The 15,864-nt window shown below is 55.1% G+C and overlaps 2 protein-coding genes across 9 annotated transcripts in view; one reads left to right on the top strand and one right to left on the bottom strand.

The window, feature by feature from the left end:
* POLE (DNA polymerase epsilon, catalytic subunit) overlaps positions 1-7,078 on the top strand; it is a 62,503-nt gene extending 55,425 nt beyond the window's left edge. The window contains exons 34-37 of one of the 2 annotated variants that reach the window (XM_030821731.1): positions 4,519-4,719; positions 5,066-5,191; positions 5,842-5,931; positions 6,026-7,078. In XM_030821731.1, the coding sequence (XP_030677591.1) occupies positions 4,519-4,719; positions 5,066-5,191; positions 5,842-5,931; positions 6,026-6,139 (531 nt within the window). In that variant the 3' untranslated portion in view covers positions 6,140-7,078. The remainder of the gene's footprint in view (positions 1-4,518; positions 4,720-5,065; positions 5,192-5,841; positions 5,932-6,025) is intronic. The other variant, XM_030821730.1, reaches the window with a different exon arrangement.
* A 1,375-nt stretch (positions 7,079-8,453) lies between these two features.
* P2RX2 (purinergic receptor P2X 2) lies at positions 8,454-12,086 on the bottom strand. Of its 7 annotated transcripts, XM_030821735.1 has the most exons (12): positions 11,879-12,086; positions 11,279-11,414; positions 11,103-11,174; positions 10,934-11,009; positions 10,757-10,853; positions 10,505-10,585; positions 10,268-10,406; positions 9,723-9,853; positions 9,501-9,591; positions 9,306-9,371; positions 9,150-9,227; positions 8,454-8,948 (listed from the first exon to the last, which is right to left on the bottom strand). In XM_030821735.1, exons 1-12 carry the CDS (start codon positions 12,049-12,051, stop codon positions 8,871-8,873), a joined length of 1,218 nt encoding a protein of 405 aa, XP_030677595.1. In that variant the 5' UTR covers positions 12,052-12,086; the 3' UTR covers positions 8,454-8,870. The 7 variants fall into 7 exon arrangements, with proteins under 7 accessions (XP_030677595.1, XP_030677593.1, XP_030677598.1 ...); XM_030821733.1 differs by having other exon boundaries at positions 8,454-9,227; XM_030821738.1 differs by having other exon boundaries at positions 8,454-9,371; positions 9,482-9,591.
* Positions 12,087-15,864: the final 3,778 nt, after the last annotated feature.

The raw sequence follows: 15,864 nt of genomic DNA, 5'->3' as shown, positions 1-15,864 counted from the left end.
AGGGTCTCAGCAGTGTGTGGCAAGAGTTGCAGTTCCACATCCTCACCAGGACTTGGTATTATTGGGTTTTTAAATTGCAGCTATTCCAGTAGGTGTGTAGTGGTATCGCATTGTGTTTCTGATTTGCATTTCCCTGGCGACTAATTATGTGGGGCTTTTTTTTTTTGAGATGGAGGTTCACTCTCATTGCCCGGGCAGGGGTACAGTGGCACGATCTCAGCTCACTGCAACCTCTGCCTCCTGGTTAGCTGGGATTACAGGTGCCTGCCACCACGCCTCACCAATTTTTTGTATTTTTAGTAGAGACGGAGTTTCACCATGTTGGCCAGGCTGGTCTTGAACTCCTGACCTCAAGTGATCCACCTTCTTCGGCCTCCCAAAGTGCTGGGATTACAGGCGTGAGCCACCACACCAGCTGTGGGGCATTTTTTAATGGGCTTCCTTGCTGTCCTGGTGTCTGTCCTCTTTGGTGAAGTTTTAGGTTTTATCCATTGGAGTTAATTTTTATACAGTGTGCATGCTGTAGATCCAAGTCCATATTTTTGCAGGCATATCCTGTCTTATTGTGCTTCAAAGTGGTTACATGTATTTTTACAAATGGAAGGTTTGTGGGAATCTTGTATTGAGCAAGTCTCATCTTTCCAACAGCATGTGCTCACTGTGTCTGTGTCACATTTTGTTAACTCCCAGGATATTTCAGACTTTTCCGCTATTATTATATCAGCCATGATAACCTTTGATGCTTCTATAGCAATTGTTTTGGGGTGCCATGAACTGTGCACATAGAAGACAGTGAGCTTAATCAATGTTGTGCATGTCCTGATTGCTCCACTCACTGGCCATTCTGCCATCTCTCCCTTTCTCCTTGGGCCTCCCCAATCCTGGTGACACAACACTATAGAAATTAGGTAAGTTAATAGCCCTGCAATGGCCTCTACGTGTTCAAGTGAAAGGAAGAGTCACACGTCTCTCACTTTACATAAAAAGCTAGAAATGACTAAACTTAGTGAGGAAGGCATGTCGAAAGTCGAGATAGGCTGAAAGCTAGGCCTCACACCAGTTAGCCAAGTCACCTGCAGAGAAAAGGTTCTTGAGGGAAATTGCAAGTGCTCCTCCAGTGAACACATGAAAGATAAAGAAGTGAAACAGCCTGCTGCTGATATGGAGAAAGTTGAGTCTGGATAGATCAAACCAGATATAACATCCCCTCAAGCCAGAGTCTAATCCAGAGCAAGGCTCTCACTCTGTTCAGTTCCATGAAGGCTGAGAGGTGAGGCTGTAGAAGGAAAGCTTGAAGCGGGCAGAGGTTGGTTCATGACGTTTAGGGAAAGAAGCCATCCCGCTAACATAAAAGGGCAAATGAGGCAACAGGTGCGGGTGGAGAGGCTGCAGCGAGTTCTCCAGAAGATCTGTCTGGGATCATTGGTGAAAGTGGCTACACTGACAACATATTTTCCGTGTAGACAAAACAGCCTTCTATTGGAAGAAGATGCCATCTAGGACTTTCATAGCTAGAGAGGAGGCCTCAGAGCCTGGCTTCAGAGGTCTGACTCTTGTTAGGGCAGATGCAACTGGTGACTTTAAGTCGAAGCCGATGCTCATTCAGTTTTTTAAGGCCACTACCTGCAGCTCAGAAAAAGATTCCTTCCAAAATAGTACTGCTCATTGACAGTGGACCTGGTCACCCAAGAGCTCTGATGGAGACATACGAGGAGATGAATGTTGCTTTCGTGCCTGCGGACACAACATCCCTTCTGTAGCCCATGGATCAAGGAGCAATTTCGACTTTCAGTGTTTATTATTAAAAAATACATTTCATGAGGCTGTAGCTGCCATAGATAGTGATTCCCCTGATGGAACTGGGCACAGTAAATTGAAAACCTTCTAGAAAGGATTCACCATTCTGGATGCCATTAAGAACATTTGTGATTCATGGGAGAAGGGGTCAAAATATCAACATTAACAGGAGTGTGGAAGAAGTTGATTCTGACCCTCATGGATGACTTTGAGGGATTCAAGATTATTGTGGGAGGCATGACTGGAGATGTGGTGGAAACAGCAAGGGAACTAGAATTAGAAGTGGAACCTGAAGATGGACCAAATTGCTGCAATCTCAGAACAAAATTTAACAGATAAAGAGTGGCTTTTCATGGATGAGCAGTAGTTTTTTGTTTTGTTTCGTTTTGAGATGGAGCCTCCTTGCTCTGTCGCCCAGGCTGGAATACAGTGGTGCAGTCTTGGCTCACTGCAGTCTCCGCCTCCTGGGTTCAAGTGATTTTCCTACATCAGCCTCCCAAGTAGCTGGGATTACAGGTGCCCGCCACCACGCTCAGCTAATTTTTGTATTTTTAATAGAGGCAGCGTTTCACCATGTTGGTCAGGCTGGTCTCAAACCCTTGACCTCAGGTGATCCGCCCACCTCGGCCTCCCAAAGTGCTGGGATTACAGGTGTGAGCCACCACGCCTGGCCAAAAAGTAGTTTGTTGAGATGAAAGTGAACATTGTGGAAATGACAACAAAGGATGGAGAATATTCCATAAACTTAGTTGCCAAAGCAGCAGCAGAATTTGAGAGGACTGACTCCAATTTTGAAAGAAGTTCTACTGTGGGTGAAATGTTACCAAACAGCGGCCGGGCGCGGTGGCTCACGCCAGTAATCCCAGCACTTTGGGAGGCCGAGGCGGGCGGATCACGAGGTCAGGAGATCGAGGCCATCCTGGCTAACACAGTGAAACCCCGTCTCTACTAAAAATACAAAAAAAATTAGCCGGGCGTGGTGGTGGGCACCTGTAGTCTCAGCTCCTTGGGAGGCCGAGGCAGGAGAATGGTGTGAACCTGGGAGGCGGAGCTTGCAGTGAGCCGAGATTGCGCCACTGCACTCCAGCCTGGGCGACAGAGCGAGACTCCGCCTAAAAAAAAAAAAAAAAGAAATGTTATCAAACAGCATCACATGCTACAGAGACTCTTTCATGGAAGGAAGAGTCAGTCGATGCAGCAAACTTCATTGTTGTCTTGTTTTAAGAAATTGCCACAGCCACCCCAACTCTCAGCAATATCACCCTGATCAGTCAGCAGCCATTTACATTGAGGCAAGACCCTCCACCAGCAAAACGATTGCGACTCGCTGAAGGCTCAGATGATCGTTAGCATTTGTGAGCAATAAAACATTTTAAAATTAAGGTACATACATCGTTTTTTAGACATAATACTGTTATGCACTTAATAGACTACAGTATAGGGTAAACCTAAGTTTTGTCTGGGCAGAGTGACTCACACCTGCAATCCCAGCACTTTGGGAGCTCAGGGTGGGTGGACTGTTTGAGCAGCCTGGGCAACGTGGCAAAACCCATCTTTACAACAATTACAAACATGACCTGGGCATGGTGGCGCATGCCTGTCGTCCCAGCTACTGGGAAGGCTGAGGTAGAAGGATCAATTGAGCCCCAAGAGGTCAATGCTGCAGTGAGCCATGATTGTGCCACTGCAGTCCATTCTGGGTGACAGAGCGAAATCCTGTCCCAAAATTTAAAAATCAAATAGCTTTTTTTTTTTTTTTTTTGAGATGGAGTCTCACTGTCACTCAGGCTGGAGTGCAGTGGTGCAATCTCGGCTCACTGCAACCTCCACCTCCTGGGTTCAAGCGATTCCCTGCCTCAGCCTCCCAGGTAGCTGGGATCACAGGTGCACCCGCCACCATGCCCAGCCAATTTTTGTATTTTTAATAGAAACGGGGTTTCACTGTCTTGGCCAGGATGGTCTTGAACTCCTGACCTCAGGCCATCCATCTGCCTTGGCCTCCCAAAATGCTGGGATTACAGGAGTGAGCCACCACAAATCATGTAACTTTTATATGTACTGAGAAAACAAGCATGAGCCAAAAATCATGTAACTTTTATATGCACTGAGAAGCCAAAAGATTTGTGTGATTTCCTTTATTGTGATGTTCGTCCATTGAGGTGGTTTGAAACCGAACTTGCCATATCTCCAAGATACGCTTGTATTCAAGAACCATTTGTTGAAAAGACTATTCTTTTTCTATTGAATCATCTTTGTACCTTTTTTCATAACTTAGTGACCTTATCTGTGTGGGTCTATTTCTGGATTATGTATTCTTTTTTCGATCTTGGATTCAATTTGCTAATATCTCGTTGAGCATTTTTGTGTCTGTGCTCAGGCCGTTATTGGTCTGTAGTTTCTTTGTAGGGTCTTTGGTTCTAGTGTCAGGGTGATGCTGGCCTCATAGAATGGGTTGAGTGCTCTCCTTCAGTGTTTTGAAAGATACTGTGTAGAATCAGCAGCATTTCTTCCTTAAATGTTTAGTAAATTCCCCAGGGAAGCCTGTCCTCACTGATGGAAAACTGCCAATGTAGAGAAGTCAGCTGAGGCATCTAAAGGGACTAAGGAAGGGAGGAAAGGACACCAGGAAACTGTAGCCTAAGGTCCAGAGGGTTCTGGTCCAGACAGAGCAGCAGGGAGGCCCCGGGAGCTCCTTCCCGATGTGGGCTGTGGTCTCTGCAGGTGCTGTCCCTGGACACCAACATCACAAACCAGGTGAATAAGCTGAACCGAGACCTGCTTCGCCTGGTGGATGTCGGTGAGTTCTCCGAGGAGGCCCAGTTCCGAGACCCCTGCTGCTCCTACGTGCTTCCTGAGGTCATCTGCCGCAGCTGTAACTTCTGCCGCGACCTGGACCTTTGTAAAGACTCTTCCTTCTCAGAGGTGCGGCTGAGCTCCAGCGGGCCCTTCACTGTGGAGCAGAACATCCGAGGGCACTGCAGTGTCTTGAGGGCTTCTGCAGCTCCAGCTCTGTGGGTCACACCTGCTGCCCCTCTGACTCACACGGATTGGCAACAGGCCCCTTCCCAGGCCTCCCCACGCCATGTTCAGAATGTTGTCCTAGGAAGGGCTCAAGTGCAGGTGGGAGGCCGGAGTGCATGCAGCTGCACTCAGGAGACTCGCCCCTCACCAGGCGCTTCTCACAGCCCCTTCCTCTCCTGAGATCCTGCCCATGGCACTGTGGTCTGGAGGCTGGGCTGGTGACCTCTCGCACTCTTGCTCTGCCTAGGATGGGGCGGTCCTGCCTCAGTGGCTCTGCTCCAACTGTCAGGCGCCCTACGACTCCTCTGCCATCGAGATGATGCTGGTGGAAGTTCTACAGAAGAAGCTGATGGCCTTCACCCTGCAGGACCTGGTGAGTAGTGCGTGCCGCCCGCGCATGTGCCCTAGAGTCCGCAGAGGGGTTTCTGTGCACTCCTGGGAGCCGGGGTGTGTGCAGGTCCTGAGGCACGCCCTGGTGTCCTCCAAGGGGCCTGCCCTGCAGACCAGTCCATGCCCTGAGCCTGATGGACTGTTCTGTCCACACTGGTTGAGCACCTGCCTTGGGTCAAGAGCTGTCCTTGTGGGTGCTTCGTTCTAGCGGAAGGAGGCAGACACTCCCAAGTGTGAAGAGAAGGAAAGGAGGAAGAGGGAGTTGCGCAGCTCAGCCACAGGAAGGTCTTGCCGAGGGGCATCTGAGCAGAGGCTTGGGGACGCACCAAGCTGCCGTGTGGTGGTGCACGGTGTCCAGGCCTGCAGGATGGAGGGATTGAGCAGGGCCTGGAGGAGCCCTCAGTACTGGGCGTCTGGGGTGGAACACCCACAGCGAGGGTGGGTGTAGGGAAGGCGCTGGCAGGGTGGGATGAGGTCGTGCATTTTACTCATAACTGAGGGCTGGCTGCACACAGCGGGGGCTCGAGGCTTACTGATGGGCCCACGAATGTGTCTCGCGAGCCTGTAAAGAAGCAGCAGGCAGGTCTGGCCAGCGCAGGAGGGCCGGCGCCCATCGGGGCTGCTCTCTTTCAGGTCTGTCTGAAGTGCCGCGGGGTGAAGGAGACCAGCATGCCTGTGTACTGCAGCTGCGCGGGGGACTTCACCCTCACCATCCACACCCAGGTGGGCTCTCCCTCATCTGCCTCGGCTCAGCCTGGCCTCCTTGGCCTCCTCTCTGAGTGGACTGGGGTCTCACTGTGCCTGTTTGTTCCTGCAGGTCTTCATGGAACAGATCGGAATCTTCCGGAACATTGCCCAGCACTACGGCATGTCGTACCTCCTGGAGACCCTGGAGTGGCTGCTGCAGAAGAACCCACAGCTGGGCCGTTAGCCAGCCCTGGGCCCTGGGTGCCTCTGTGTCCGTGCCAGGCCTCCTGATGCCAACGCCACATCCCCGTGCTTCCAGTGACCAGACCACTGACCACCCTGACTGTCCAAACTTGTGACCCCAGGCCAGGGAACAGGGAGGAAACCAAAGAAAACCATTTTCAGGGAGCTCAGACGCCACAGGAGGGAGCGGGAGCAGGATGTGGCCCTGGCCTCGCCAGAGCATCTGAAGAAGCAGGCCATGAGCGAGGATGCGAGTGCCCTGGGCGCCGTTTCTCACGCAGTGAATGCTTTTCCAGGCCTCTGTTGCTTCCTGCACCACACCTGGTGGAGTGGGAGAGTCCTCTAGGTGCCCCCAGTTCTTTGTCCTGCCTCCCAGAGGGAGGAAAAGCCCCTGGGGGCTTCTGGCTCCCTGAGATTGGGCTCTGAGACGAGATAGGTTCCCAAGGCCCTGGTGGGGCTGGAGTCTCACCTGTTTGCATGGAGAAATGGGCTGGCCCCACAGCCTCGCAGGAGCAGTTTGTGGGCTGGTTTCCCCGGGAATCCAGACCCTAACCCGTGAGAATCTGGATTTTGGCTTGTGAGCCCTGCTCATTTGGAGCTGGGTCTAGAGGGAACCCTCTATCAGCCTCAGGAAAACAAGACCTCTGTGCACCTCACTTTTGGCTCACTGCAGCCCTTGTCTTTCACCTCCACACAGGACCAGCTGGAAGCAGAAAGAAGAAAGGCCAATTTCACAGGGCACCAAACAAGTATGAAATGTAAATCAGAAATGCAGACACCCCAGACGAGAGCCTCACAGGAGGGAGCGGGCCCCACAGGCTCCCCAGGAGGCTCGCGTCTTTGGCCCAGAGCCAGCCTTAGTTTGACCCTGCCATCTACTGTCCGAGGCCATCACTGCTACACTTTGTTTTTATTTGTATTTCATACTGAAGTTTCTCTAGGTTGTCACTGTGTATTTGTGCAGGGCGCCTCAGATCAGGGGACTGGGTACCAATGGGCACGTGTTTGGCCCCTGGATGCTGCTCGGGCTGCCTGCCTGGAGAAACCTGATTCCTGCTCAGATGGAGGAGTGCTGAGGCCTCCAGAGTGGAGATCAAATCAAATTAGGGCAAGCAGGGGAGGAGGGAGGCTGGCTGACTGGGCTTCATTCCTGGAAGCGAATCTGGAGAACCCTCAGGGGAGTGAGGAGTGATGGGGCCAGGAGACAGCCGCTCGTCCCCCAGGAAGGCCACCTAGCAGGACCAGAGGTCGCCCGGTGCGGCCGTGGGCGCTGGTCAGCCTGGGTTCACTCTGAGGCCAGCTGGGGGCATTTGAGTAGTGGTGGAGGGGTCAGAAACAGGAAGCTCTGGCCCTGTTTCCCAAGCAGCAGCTCAACCAGAAGAGCCAGTTTCTCCAAAAATGAGCTGGATATTTGTGAGCCACACAGCATGTGCAGGCCGTGGGGTGACCTGAGGCCGATGCCCGAGGCTGGGAGGCCACAGTCAAGGGAAATGGGGCCTGTGAGAAGACGTGTTCTCACCACCTGAACATAGCGCTGGGGTGAGGACTCCGGAGTTGTGCTGAGACCTCCAAACTCAGGCTTTAGGGTCAGACCAGGGCCGTCTTCCCCGCCCTTCTCTGCTCTTTGACCTTTGGGAGTGGTGTTGCCCTCCTGAGACTGGGTTTCCCTTCAGCGGCAGGATGTCATCTGCCACTGGCACAGGTGACTTCATGACGCTCAGTTCTGGGCTCCTCCCCCGCACCCGGTGGGCACCAGTCTAACCACTGCAGCATCTGAGGATGCAGTAACCAGATTACCCACAGGCCCTGATCCAGTTAGTGCCGGCTCCCGGGCTGGTGTCCGTCCACCCCGCCTGGCCTGACTTCCCATCTTGGCATTCCTGCCCCCACCCATGGAGTAGGAATGAACACTAGTCTGAGCACTGCTGTAGTCTGAGCTTTCGTTTTCCTTGTGTGCAGCTGTCCCGGCCTTCCTCCCATTTCTCTCTTCCTGAGTCATGCTGTCCTCCCACATTTTGAGATGAGCCAGCTTTGGTTTGGAGTCTGGGGTGGCCCTGTCAGAAGCAAGTGCACTGAAGAGGTGGTCTGGGTCCCAGTGCACTCCCAGCCTGGGCAGACCTGACCGTGGCCTGGCTGGCTGTGGGGACCATGGGTCATGGGGCAGGCAGACATGTGCCCTGCACACCTCCCAGGCTGCTTAGAGGAGAGATGACCCAGACAAAGGTCACCATGCAGCCCAGCTCCAGGCCGGCAGGGCCTGACATCCCATATTCATGGGCTCACAATGCTCCTCCCCAAGGAACGAGGCCAGAAGGTTCTGCTCACAGGTTTATTGGACTGAGTATGTTGTGACTTCTAAGGGAAGAGTCTGGGCAGACTCGAGGTTACAACGCCTGTGTGGTGGGGTAGGGTGGGGTTCCCAGGGCCCAAGACCAGGAGCAGAGCCCTTCAGAGCTCAGCTGGCTTAGGTTCCAGGTGGCCGTGAGAGGTGATGGGAAGTGAGCAGCCCTATAGGGACCAGCTGGGGAAGAGGTGTCAAGGGCTGTATGCCAGGGTGGGGCACAAGCCTGGGGCCAGAGCATGCTGGCAGCCCTTGCACAGGGATCCTGTGGTGCCCAGTTTCGTGGAGATGCTCCGCTACTGAGGTGCCCATGTCCACTGTGCAGGTCCCTAGCCGGGGACTGTCTGGCCCCACCAGGCCGGGTCTGCAGTCCAGTGTGATGGAAAGGAGCTCAGAGTTGGGCCAAACCTTTGGGGTCTGTGGGTGTGGAGGCTTGTGGGGCAGGCTCGGAGGCAGGAGTGTCCACCATCTGCTCAGACGGGGCAGAGATGGGGCAAGGCCGCAGGGGCGGGAAGGCTGGGCCACACACTGCCCCTTGTTGGCCCTCCTGGCCTGATGGAGGGCTGGGGTGCTGGTCCTCGGAGCAGTGGCCGGGTTGGGGAGGGGCCTGGCCCAAAACACGGGCAAGGGTCACAGGCCAGCTACCTGAGGGGTGGCTCGGCGTACACACCTTGTCAAATTTCTTATGGCTGTAGACCTTGTTTTTGTTCATGAATGTTAGCAAGATCCAGTCGCACAGGAAGGAGCCCTGGGGCCAGCAGAGACCGGTGTGTAAGGGCCTGGTGGACGCCCCGCACCCGCTGGGACCCCAGAGAGGGTTCCTTACCACCCCGACGGAAGTCAGAGCTGTGGCCAGATTAATAATGGTGGGAATCAGGCTGAACTTCCCGGCCTGGGGAGAATGGGGGTCGTGGTCAGAATGTCTGACAGCGTCTGATGGGGCTCAAGGGAGGGGTGGGGCATGAGGAGCTGAGACCCAGGCTAGCAGGGCTGGCCACCCACCCCCAGCTAGTGCAGTCACCTGTCCATGCACAATGACATCAATGCGGATCGCATAGGCCTTGATGAGCGTGCGGGTGGTGGTGCCATTGATCTTGTAGTACTTGGCAAACCTGGAATGGGAAGGCCTGGAAGCCAGTGCCCACTCGTCCTCTGCACTCCAGGGCTGCCCCACGGGCACTGGGCCTCTCGGGACCCCACCGCAGCTATGCCAGGGTGGACAGCGGTGTCCCAAGTACAGTACCTGAAGTTGTAGCCTGACGAGGCAGGCACGTGCTTGGGGTCAAGCCTCCGGAAGGAGTACTTGGGGTTGCACTCCGATGCAGGCAGGTCCAGGTCACAGTCCCAGTTGATAATGACCCCGATGACACCACCCTGCCAAGAAGGAGCCAGGGAAGGGGGTCAGGAAGGCACACGAGAGGCCCCTCGAGAGCTGGGGTCAGTCCCAGGCCAGGGGAGGGGGTCAGGAGGGCACACGAGAGGCCCCTCGAGAGCCCGGGTCAGTCCCAGGCTGCATGTGAGATGTGCACTGAGGGGCCCATGGGGCAGCTCAGGGGTACTGGTGGGCGTCCAGGGTCTGAAGCACAAGGGGTGCCAGCAGCCAGCCCCGTGGCCAGTGTCAATAATTCAGCAAGCGCCACACAGGACGGGTTGCGCTGATCGCATTTCTTTCCTCTGCCTGAGCGGGGCCAGCTGGTCAGGAGGGAGGAGGGACTGGTCCCCTGTACCCCAGGCCCTCTCTGCAGGTGGGAGCCCGCCCTGGCCCCACCCTGCCTGCGCTTGCCCTGCCTTGTGTGCGAGTTCTGCGAAGCTCTCCCCAGCCTTCTCCACGATAAAGCCCAGCTTGAAGATGGGGCAGTAGAGGTCGGAGGCCTCGTGGAACGTGCAGCGCTTCAGGTAGCCGTCTGTGCGGTCGGCGATGTTGCCCCTGAGGAGGCGGCAGGAGGCGAGACCTGCACCCCAAATACCCCATTCCCAGGAGGTAGCCCTCAGGCTAGGCCATCACCACACACCAGCAGCTCTTACTTGGAGAAGTGGAATTTGGGGTAGTGGATGCTGTTCTTGATGAGGATGGTGAAATTTGGGGCCATCGTACCCAGAAATTGGCTGAGGAGGCACAGACGGGTTGTTTAGTCCCCTCTTCCCGCAAAGTCCCCGCCTGGCCTTGGCCCCCACCCCTCCCCAGCTCTTGTCACTTCTGCCCTGCCCGTTTTGGCCTTTGGTCAGAGGAAAAGGATCAGAGTGGCGGCTGGGCCCCAGGCCGGGGCGCGGGTGCACCTGACAGAGGCCCCATCTTCCACCGGGCACCAGCCGAACACCTCACAGGTCTTGGAGGGCCCCTGGTAATAGGGCACACAGCGCCCGGTCCGCAGGCCTGTGGGGCAGAGGTCACTGAGGCATTAGTGGGGACGCAGCCCTGCCCCACCCACCCAGCCCCAGCTGGCGCACACTGACCGTTTCCCAACATGTCCAGCTCCCCAGCCACGCAGTCGGCATCGGAGAGGCAGGTGGCGTTGTGGACCCTTATGCTCTAGGGTGGAGGCGGCCCAGTCAGGGACCCCGCAAGGGACAGCTGGCCCGCCTAGCTGAGGCAGGGTCCCCCAGCGCCGCGGGATCCCCTCACCTCGGGGCAGGTTCCCTGGGTCTGGGAGTGGGTGGCCTCGACCCTGGTGATGATGCTGAACACGCTGCCCCCCTGGGCTCAGAAAGAGGGGGCGGTCGGCCACGCGGCAGCTGCTGCCCCCTCCGCCCACTAGGGTGGGGTGCACGGCGGGGCGGGGGGCAGGGGGCGGCCCGCACCTCGGGGGGCTTCACATACTCCTCCACGTCCCACACTTTGTGCTCGGACGTGGTGATCCCCTTGACCTTGGTGATGATGGAGCTCTCGGGGCCCGTCTCGCTCTCCTGGTAGCTTTTCTGCACGATGAATACGTACCTGCGGGCAGGGGCGGCGCCGGCTCCGGAGGCGACCCCGGTAAGGCTGAGTCCGCCCGCAGGCACGGGCCCTCCCGCGACCCAGGTCCGCTCTGCGGGACTCTGGGGGCCTGCCCCACGCCCCCAGTCCCAGCCCCGGCCCCTGCCCCGCGCCCCCAGTCCCAGCCCGGCCCCTGCCCCGCCCCCAGCCCGCCCCTGCCCCGCGCCCCTAGTCCCAGCCCCGGCCCCTGCCCCCGCCCCCAGTCCCAGCCCCCTGCCCCGCGCCCCCAGTCCCAGCTCCAGCCTCTGCCCCGCGCCCCCAATCCCAGCCCCTGCCCCGCGCCCCCAGTCCCAGCTCCAGCCCCTGCCCCGCGCCTCTAGCCCAGCACCTCCAGTCCCAGCCCCTGCTCCGCGCCCCCAGTCCCAGCTCCCCTAATCCCAGCCCCTGTCCTGCGCCCCGCGCCCCTCGCCCCGCGCCCCGCGCACCACACGAAGTAGAGCAGGATGAGCAGCTGCACGGCGCGGTACAGGACCCCCAGGCGTCGGTTCCTCACCACGATCACCTTGGGCGTCTCGTAGTCCCAGAGGGCGGACCAGCAGCCCCGGGCCAGGCGCCGGGCGGTCGCCCCCGCGGGGGACTTGGGCTGGGCGGCGGCCATGGCGCGGGCGGCTCCCACCTCCGGGAAGGCGCTGCCGGGCTGAGGGTCGGCCCCGCTGCGCACCGAGGGCGGGGGGCGCGGGGTGGGCGGGGAGCTCGCGGCTCCGCCTCCGGGGTGCGGCCTCGAGCCCGCCCCGACCCCGCCCCGCCCCGCAGGTGTCCCGGGAGTCCCAGGTGGGGCTGGGAGCGGGGCCTCGCGGGGACAGAGCCGGGGGCGCGGCAGCCCAACCCCAGCTCTCTGTCCAGGTGGGGGCCGAGCGCGGAACCGGCGGTCTCGAAGTTGGAGGGTCGGGATTCCCCCGGTGGCAACTTTTTCCGAGCTCGAGGAGAAAGACATGGAAAGTCCCACCGGCCTCCGCGGTGCCCCCGGACCCCGTCCAGGCCGGTTCCTGCCGCGGCTGCCGGGGCTTCGAGCGGAACCTGCACTCCCGCCTTTGCCAGCAGACCCCTCTCTTCCAGCTCCTGCCTCCGCCGCAGCTCCAGCCCTCGAGCTGGAGAGGGATCCACGGTCGATCCGTTTTCTTCTTTGCAAGCCAGAGTTTTTTTCTTTCTTTCTTTCTTTCTTTCTTTCTTTCTTTCTTTCTTTCTTTCTTTCTTTCTTTCTTTCTTTCTTCTTTTTCTTTCTTTCTTTCTTTTTCTTTTTTGGTAACTTTTCGAACCTCCACCCCACCCACATTATTTTGAAGCAAATCCCAAGCATCACAGTTTTTCACAAAATAATTTTAAAATAGTTTATTGTGATAAAATCAGCATAGCGTGTAATTAACTATTTTAAAGTAAACAATTCAGTGACAATCACAATATTGTGCAACCACCACCACCTCTATTTCGTCCCCAAACACTTTCCCCACCCCAAAATAAAACTCCCATCCATTAAGCAGTCACGACCCGTTCCACACCCCTCCCATGCCCTGGCAACCACCGGTCGCTTTTCTGTCTCAATGAATGGACTTGCCTGTTCTGGTATTTCATATCAAGGAAATGCAATGTTTGTTTCTGGGTTAATGCCTTTTCTGTCTGGCTTCATTCACTGAGCATGTTTTCAAGGTTCATCCACATTGTAGCATGTGTCAGGGCATCACCCCTTCTTATGGCCAGGAGAAATGTCTAGGCTATACAAAGAAGGAATTTAGATTGCTTTCAAACTAACTCTGTGAATAGTGCTGTTATAAACACTGGTGCATAAGTATTTGTTTGAATTGTTAAATTAACTCAATTAACAGGCTGCCTCTGTGCCTTGAGTTTCTAGGTAACAAGAAACTGCAACCTAATGTACCACAGAAACAAGCTAAAAGCTTAACCTATATTTTGGAACAAATGGCTGGGTCTCAGCCAATCACAGGCTGCCAACTGATCTGATCATGTCCATATAAGGCAAACATCTCAAGCCGTAACAAAATCAAGCTAATTGTGATTTTTTTTTTTTTTGTATCTCACTTCTGTGTTCTATCTATAAAAACTCCCTGACCACATTACAGAGTTGGGCTCTCGAACCTCCCCCATTGGTTCTGAGTGCTGCCCAATTCATGATTTGTGTTTTGCTCAATTAAACTCTGTTGGCCGGGTGCAGTGGCTCATACCTGTAATCCCAGCACTTTGGGAGGCCAACATGGGTGGATCACTTGAGATCAGGGATTCAAGACCAGCCTGGCCGACATGGTGAAACCTCGTCTCCACTAAAAACACAAAAGTTAGCCTGGTGTTGTGGCATCTGTAATCCCAGCTACTCGGGAGGCTGAGACAGGAGAATTACTGGAATCTGGGAGGTGGAGGTTGCAGTGAACCGAGATTGCACCACTGCACTCCAGCCTGCACAACAGAGCGAGACTCTGTCACACACACACACACACACACACACACACAAACTCTTAAATTTAATTTGTCCGAAGTTTTTGTTTTAACAGTTTGGTGTCAGAAGTGGGATCTGAAGTAGACCTCCAGCCACCCCCTAGGAGCACTGAATGCTCAGTGGGGCCTGTGTGCCTGCTGATCTCTCAAAGCATCTAGAATCATAGGTGAGTTCTCTCTGCTGGATTTGTGCTCTATGAACATGTGTTTTGAGCCCTCTACTTTGAGCAATTCTTTTTTTTTTTTTTTTTTTTTGAGATGGAGTCTCACTCTGTTGCCCAGGCTGGAGTGCAGTGGTGTGATCTCAGCTCACTGCAACCTCTGCCTCCCAGATTCAAGCAATTCTCCTGTCTCAGCCTCCTAAGTAGCTGGGATTACAGGCACATGCCACCACGCCTGGCTAATTTTTTTGTATTTTAGTAGAGACAGGGTTTCACTGTGTTGCCCAGGCTGGTCTCAAACTCCTGAGCTCAGGTGATCCGCCTGCCTTGGCCTCCCAAAGTGCTGGGATTACAGGCATGAGCCACCGCGCCCAGCCTTGAGCAATTCTTAGACTGGAATGGGTCCAGGATTGAATTGGATCCAAAACTTAACTCCATTGTATCCAGTTAGAGGCCTCGAGTAGGTCCCTTTTGGTTCGGGTTTGTCTGAATCCAAGGAGTCTGTGTGCCACCTTCTGGGACTCTTGCTAATTATGTGTGTAAGAACTATGGATCCAGAACTTGTGCACATTTTAGAAAAATAGGCTAACCCCAAACTCAAAAAGATGGTTCCAGATTCTTGGAACCATACACCTTTTGGAGACCTTAAGGTAAAGCTAACCAGGGAAGTTTTCCCCAGAAGCAGACGGGATCCTAAATGTGGACAGCTTTTCCGAGATCATGGGTCAAGACTTCTCCGCCATCATGACAGCCTTAGCCTCCCCCCGGCCCCTTATTTCCTGCTGTCTGAATCTTTTCCTTTTCGTTACAGGAAAATCCACAGGACCATAATGTGTGGATGGCATCAGCTAAGGCTTACGCTCTAGGAAAAACCCAGAGTGGTAATTGGGTTTGTGGGTTAATGCCAAAAACCAGGAAACTACATCAATCCCTGTCATTCTTCACGATGACGGTCACCCTGGAACTCCCAGGGAAGAGTGGACGGCGTCCCCGTGTGTCCCGGGGGAGAGTGGAGAGTGTCCCTGTCCCAGTGTCCCTGGGAAGAGTGGACACACACACTCTCCTTTATGTTCCAGACACCGCTGTTATCACTTTCCTATACCCGCTGCAACGGTGTCCTGACCTTTCCAGTTAATCCAAACACTGCTCATATGTAAAGCGTGCCTGAGAGATGCCTTCAGAAGGTAGATGAGGCTCCAGGCATCACATACTCAAGACCTGGGGGTTCTCTCTGTAGGTGGGAGACGGCGTGTGTGATGTCATTGGATTGAGTCCAGCGAGGTCCCTTTCCATTAACTGTGGTTACACACCCTCACGGCACACTGTAGAGGGACTTCATACTGGAGCTTTCCCGCTGGACCCGCTTCGGGAGCTGTACTGACATGTGGGTGAAAACGGCATCTGACTTCTGCTCAGATGCCACCAGGTGGCGCCCTTTTCCAGCCCCCGAGAGCCTCTGCTGGGTCTGTGGAGGAGTCGCTGCGTTGGGCCTCCTCACTGGTTTGAATCTTGCAATTTGGTCTGGCTCAGTCCTGCCTTCCAAGTAGCTTCCCCTGACAGTTCCCACCCGGGATACCTCCCATAATCGGAGGCCAAAGCAGTCAACAACCAAAATTAGCACCAGCCTTGAAATAAATGAAGATAAGTTAGTTTTCACTGAAGAAAGTTTCCGTTAGAATTGTTGGTGGTAGTGAGGTGCTGGTTGTGTGGAATTCTAAACCGATTCGTAAATTGGGGAACATCTTGGGCTCTGTGGCCAACTCGACCTCCCAGGATTTTTTTTACCCCCAGAACTCCATGAGTTC

The sequence above is a fragment of the Nomascus leucogenys genome, chromosome 10 (genome assembly GCF_006542625.1).
Source record: "Nomascus leucogenys isolate Asia chromosome 10, Asia_NLE_v1, whole genome shotgun sequence".
NCBI classification, from domain to species: domain Eukaryota; kingdom Metazoa; phylum Chordata; class Mammalia; order Primates; family Hylobatidae; genus Nomascus; species Nomascus leucogenys.
This window is presented reverse-complemented; position numbering and strand designations above follow the sequence as displayed.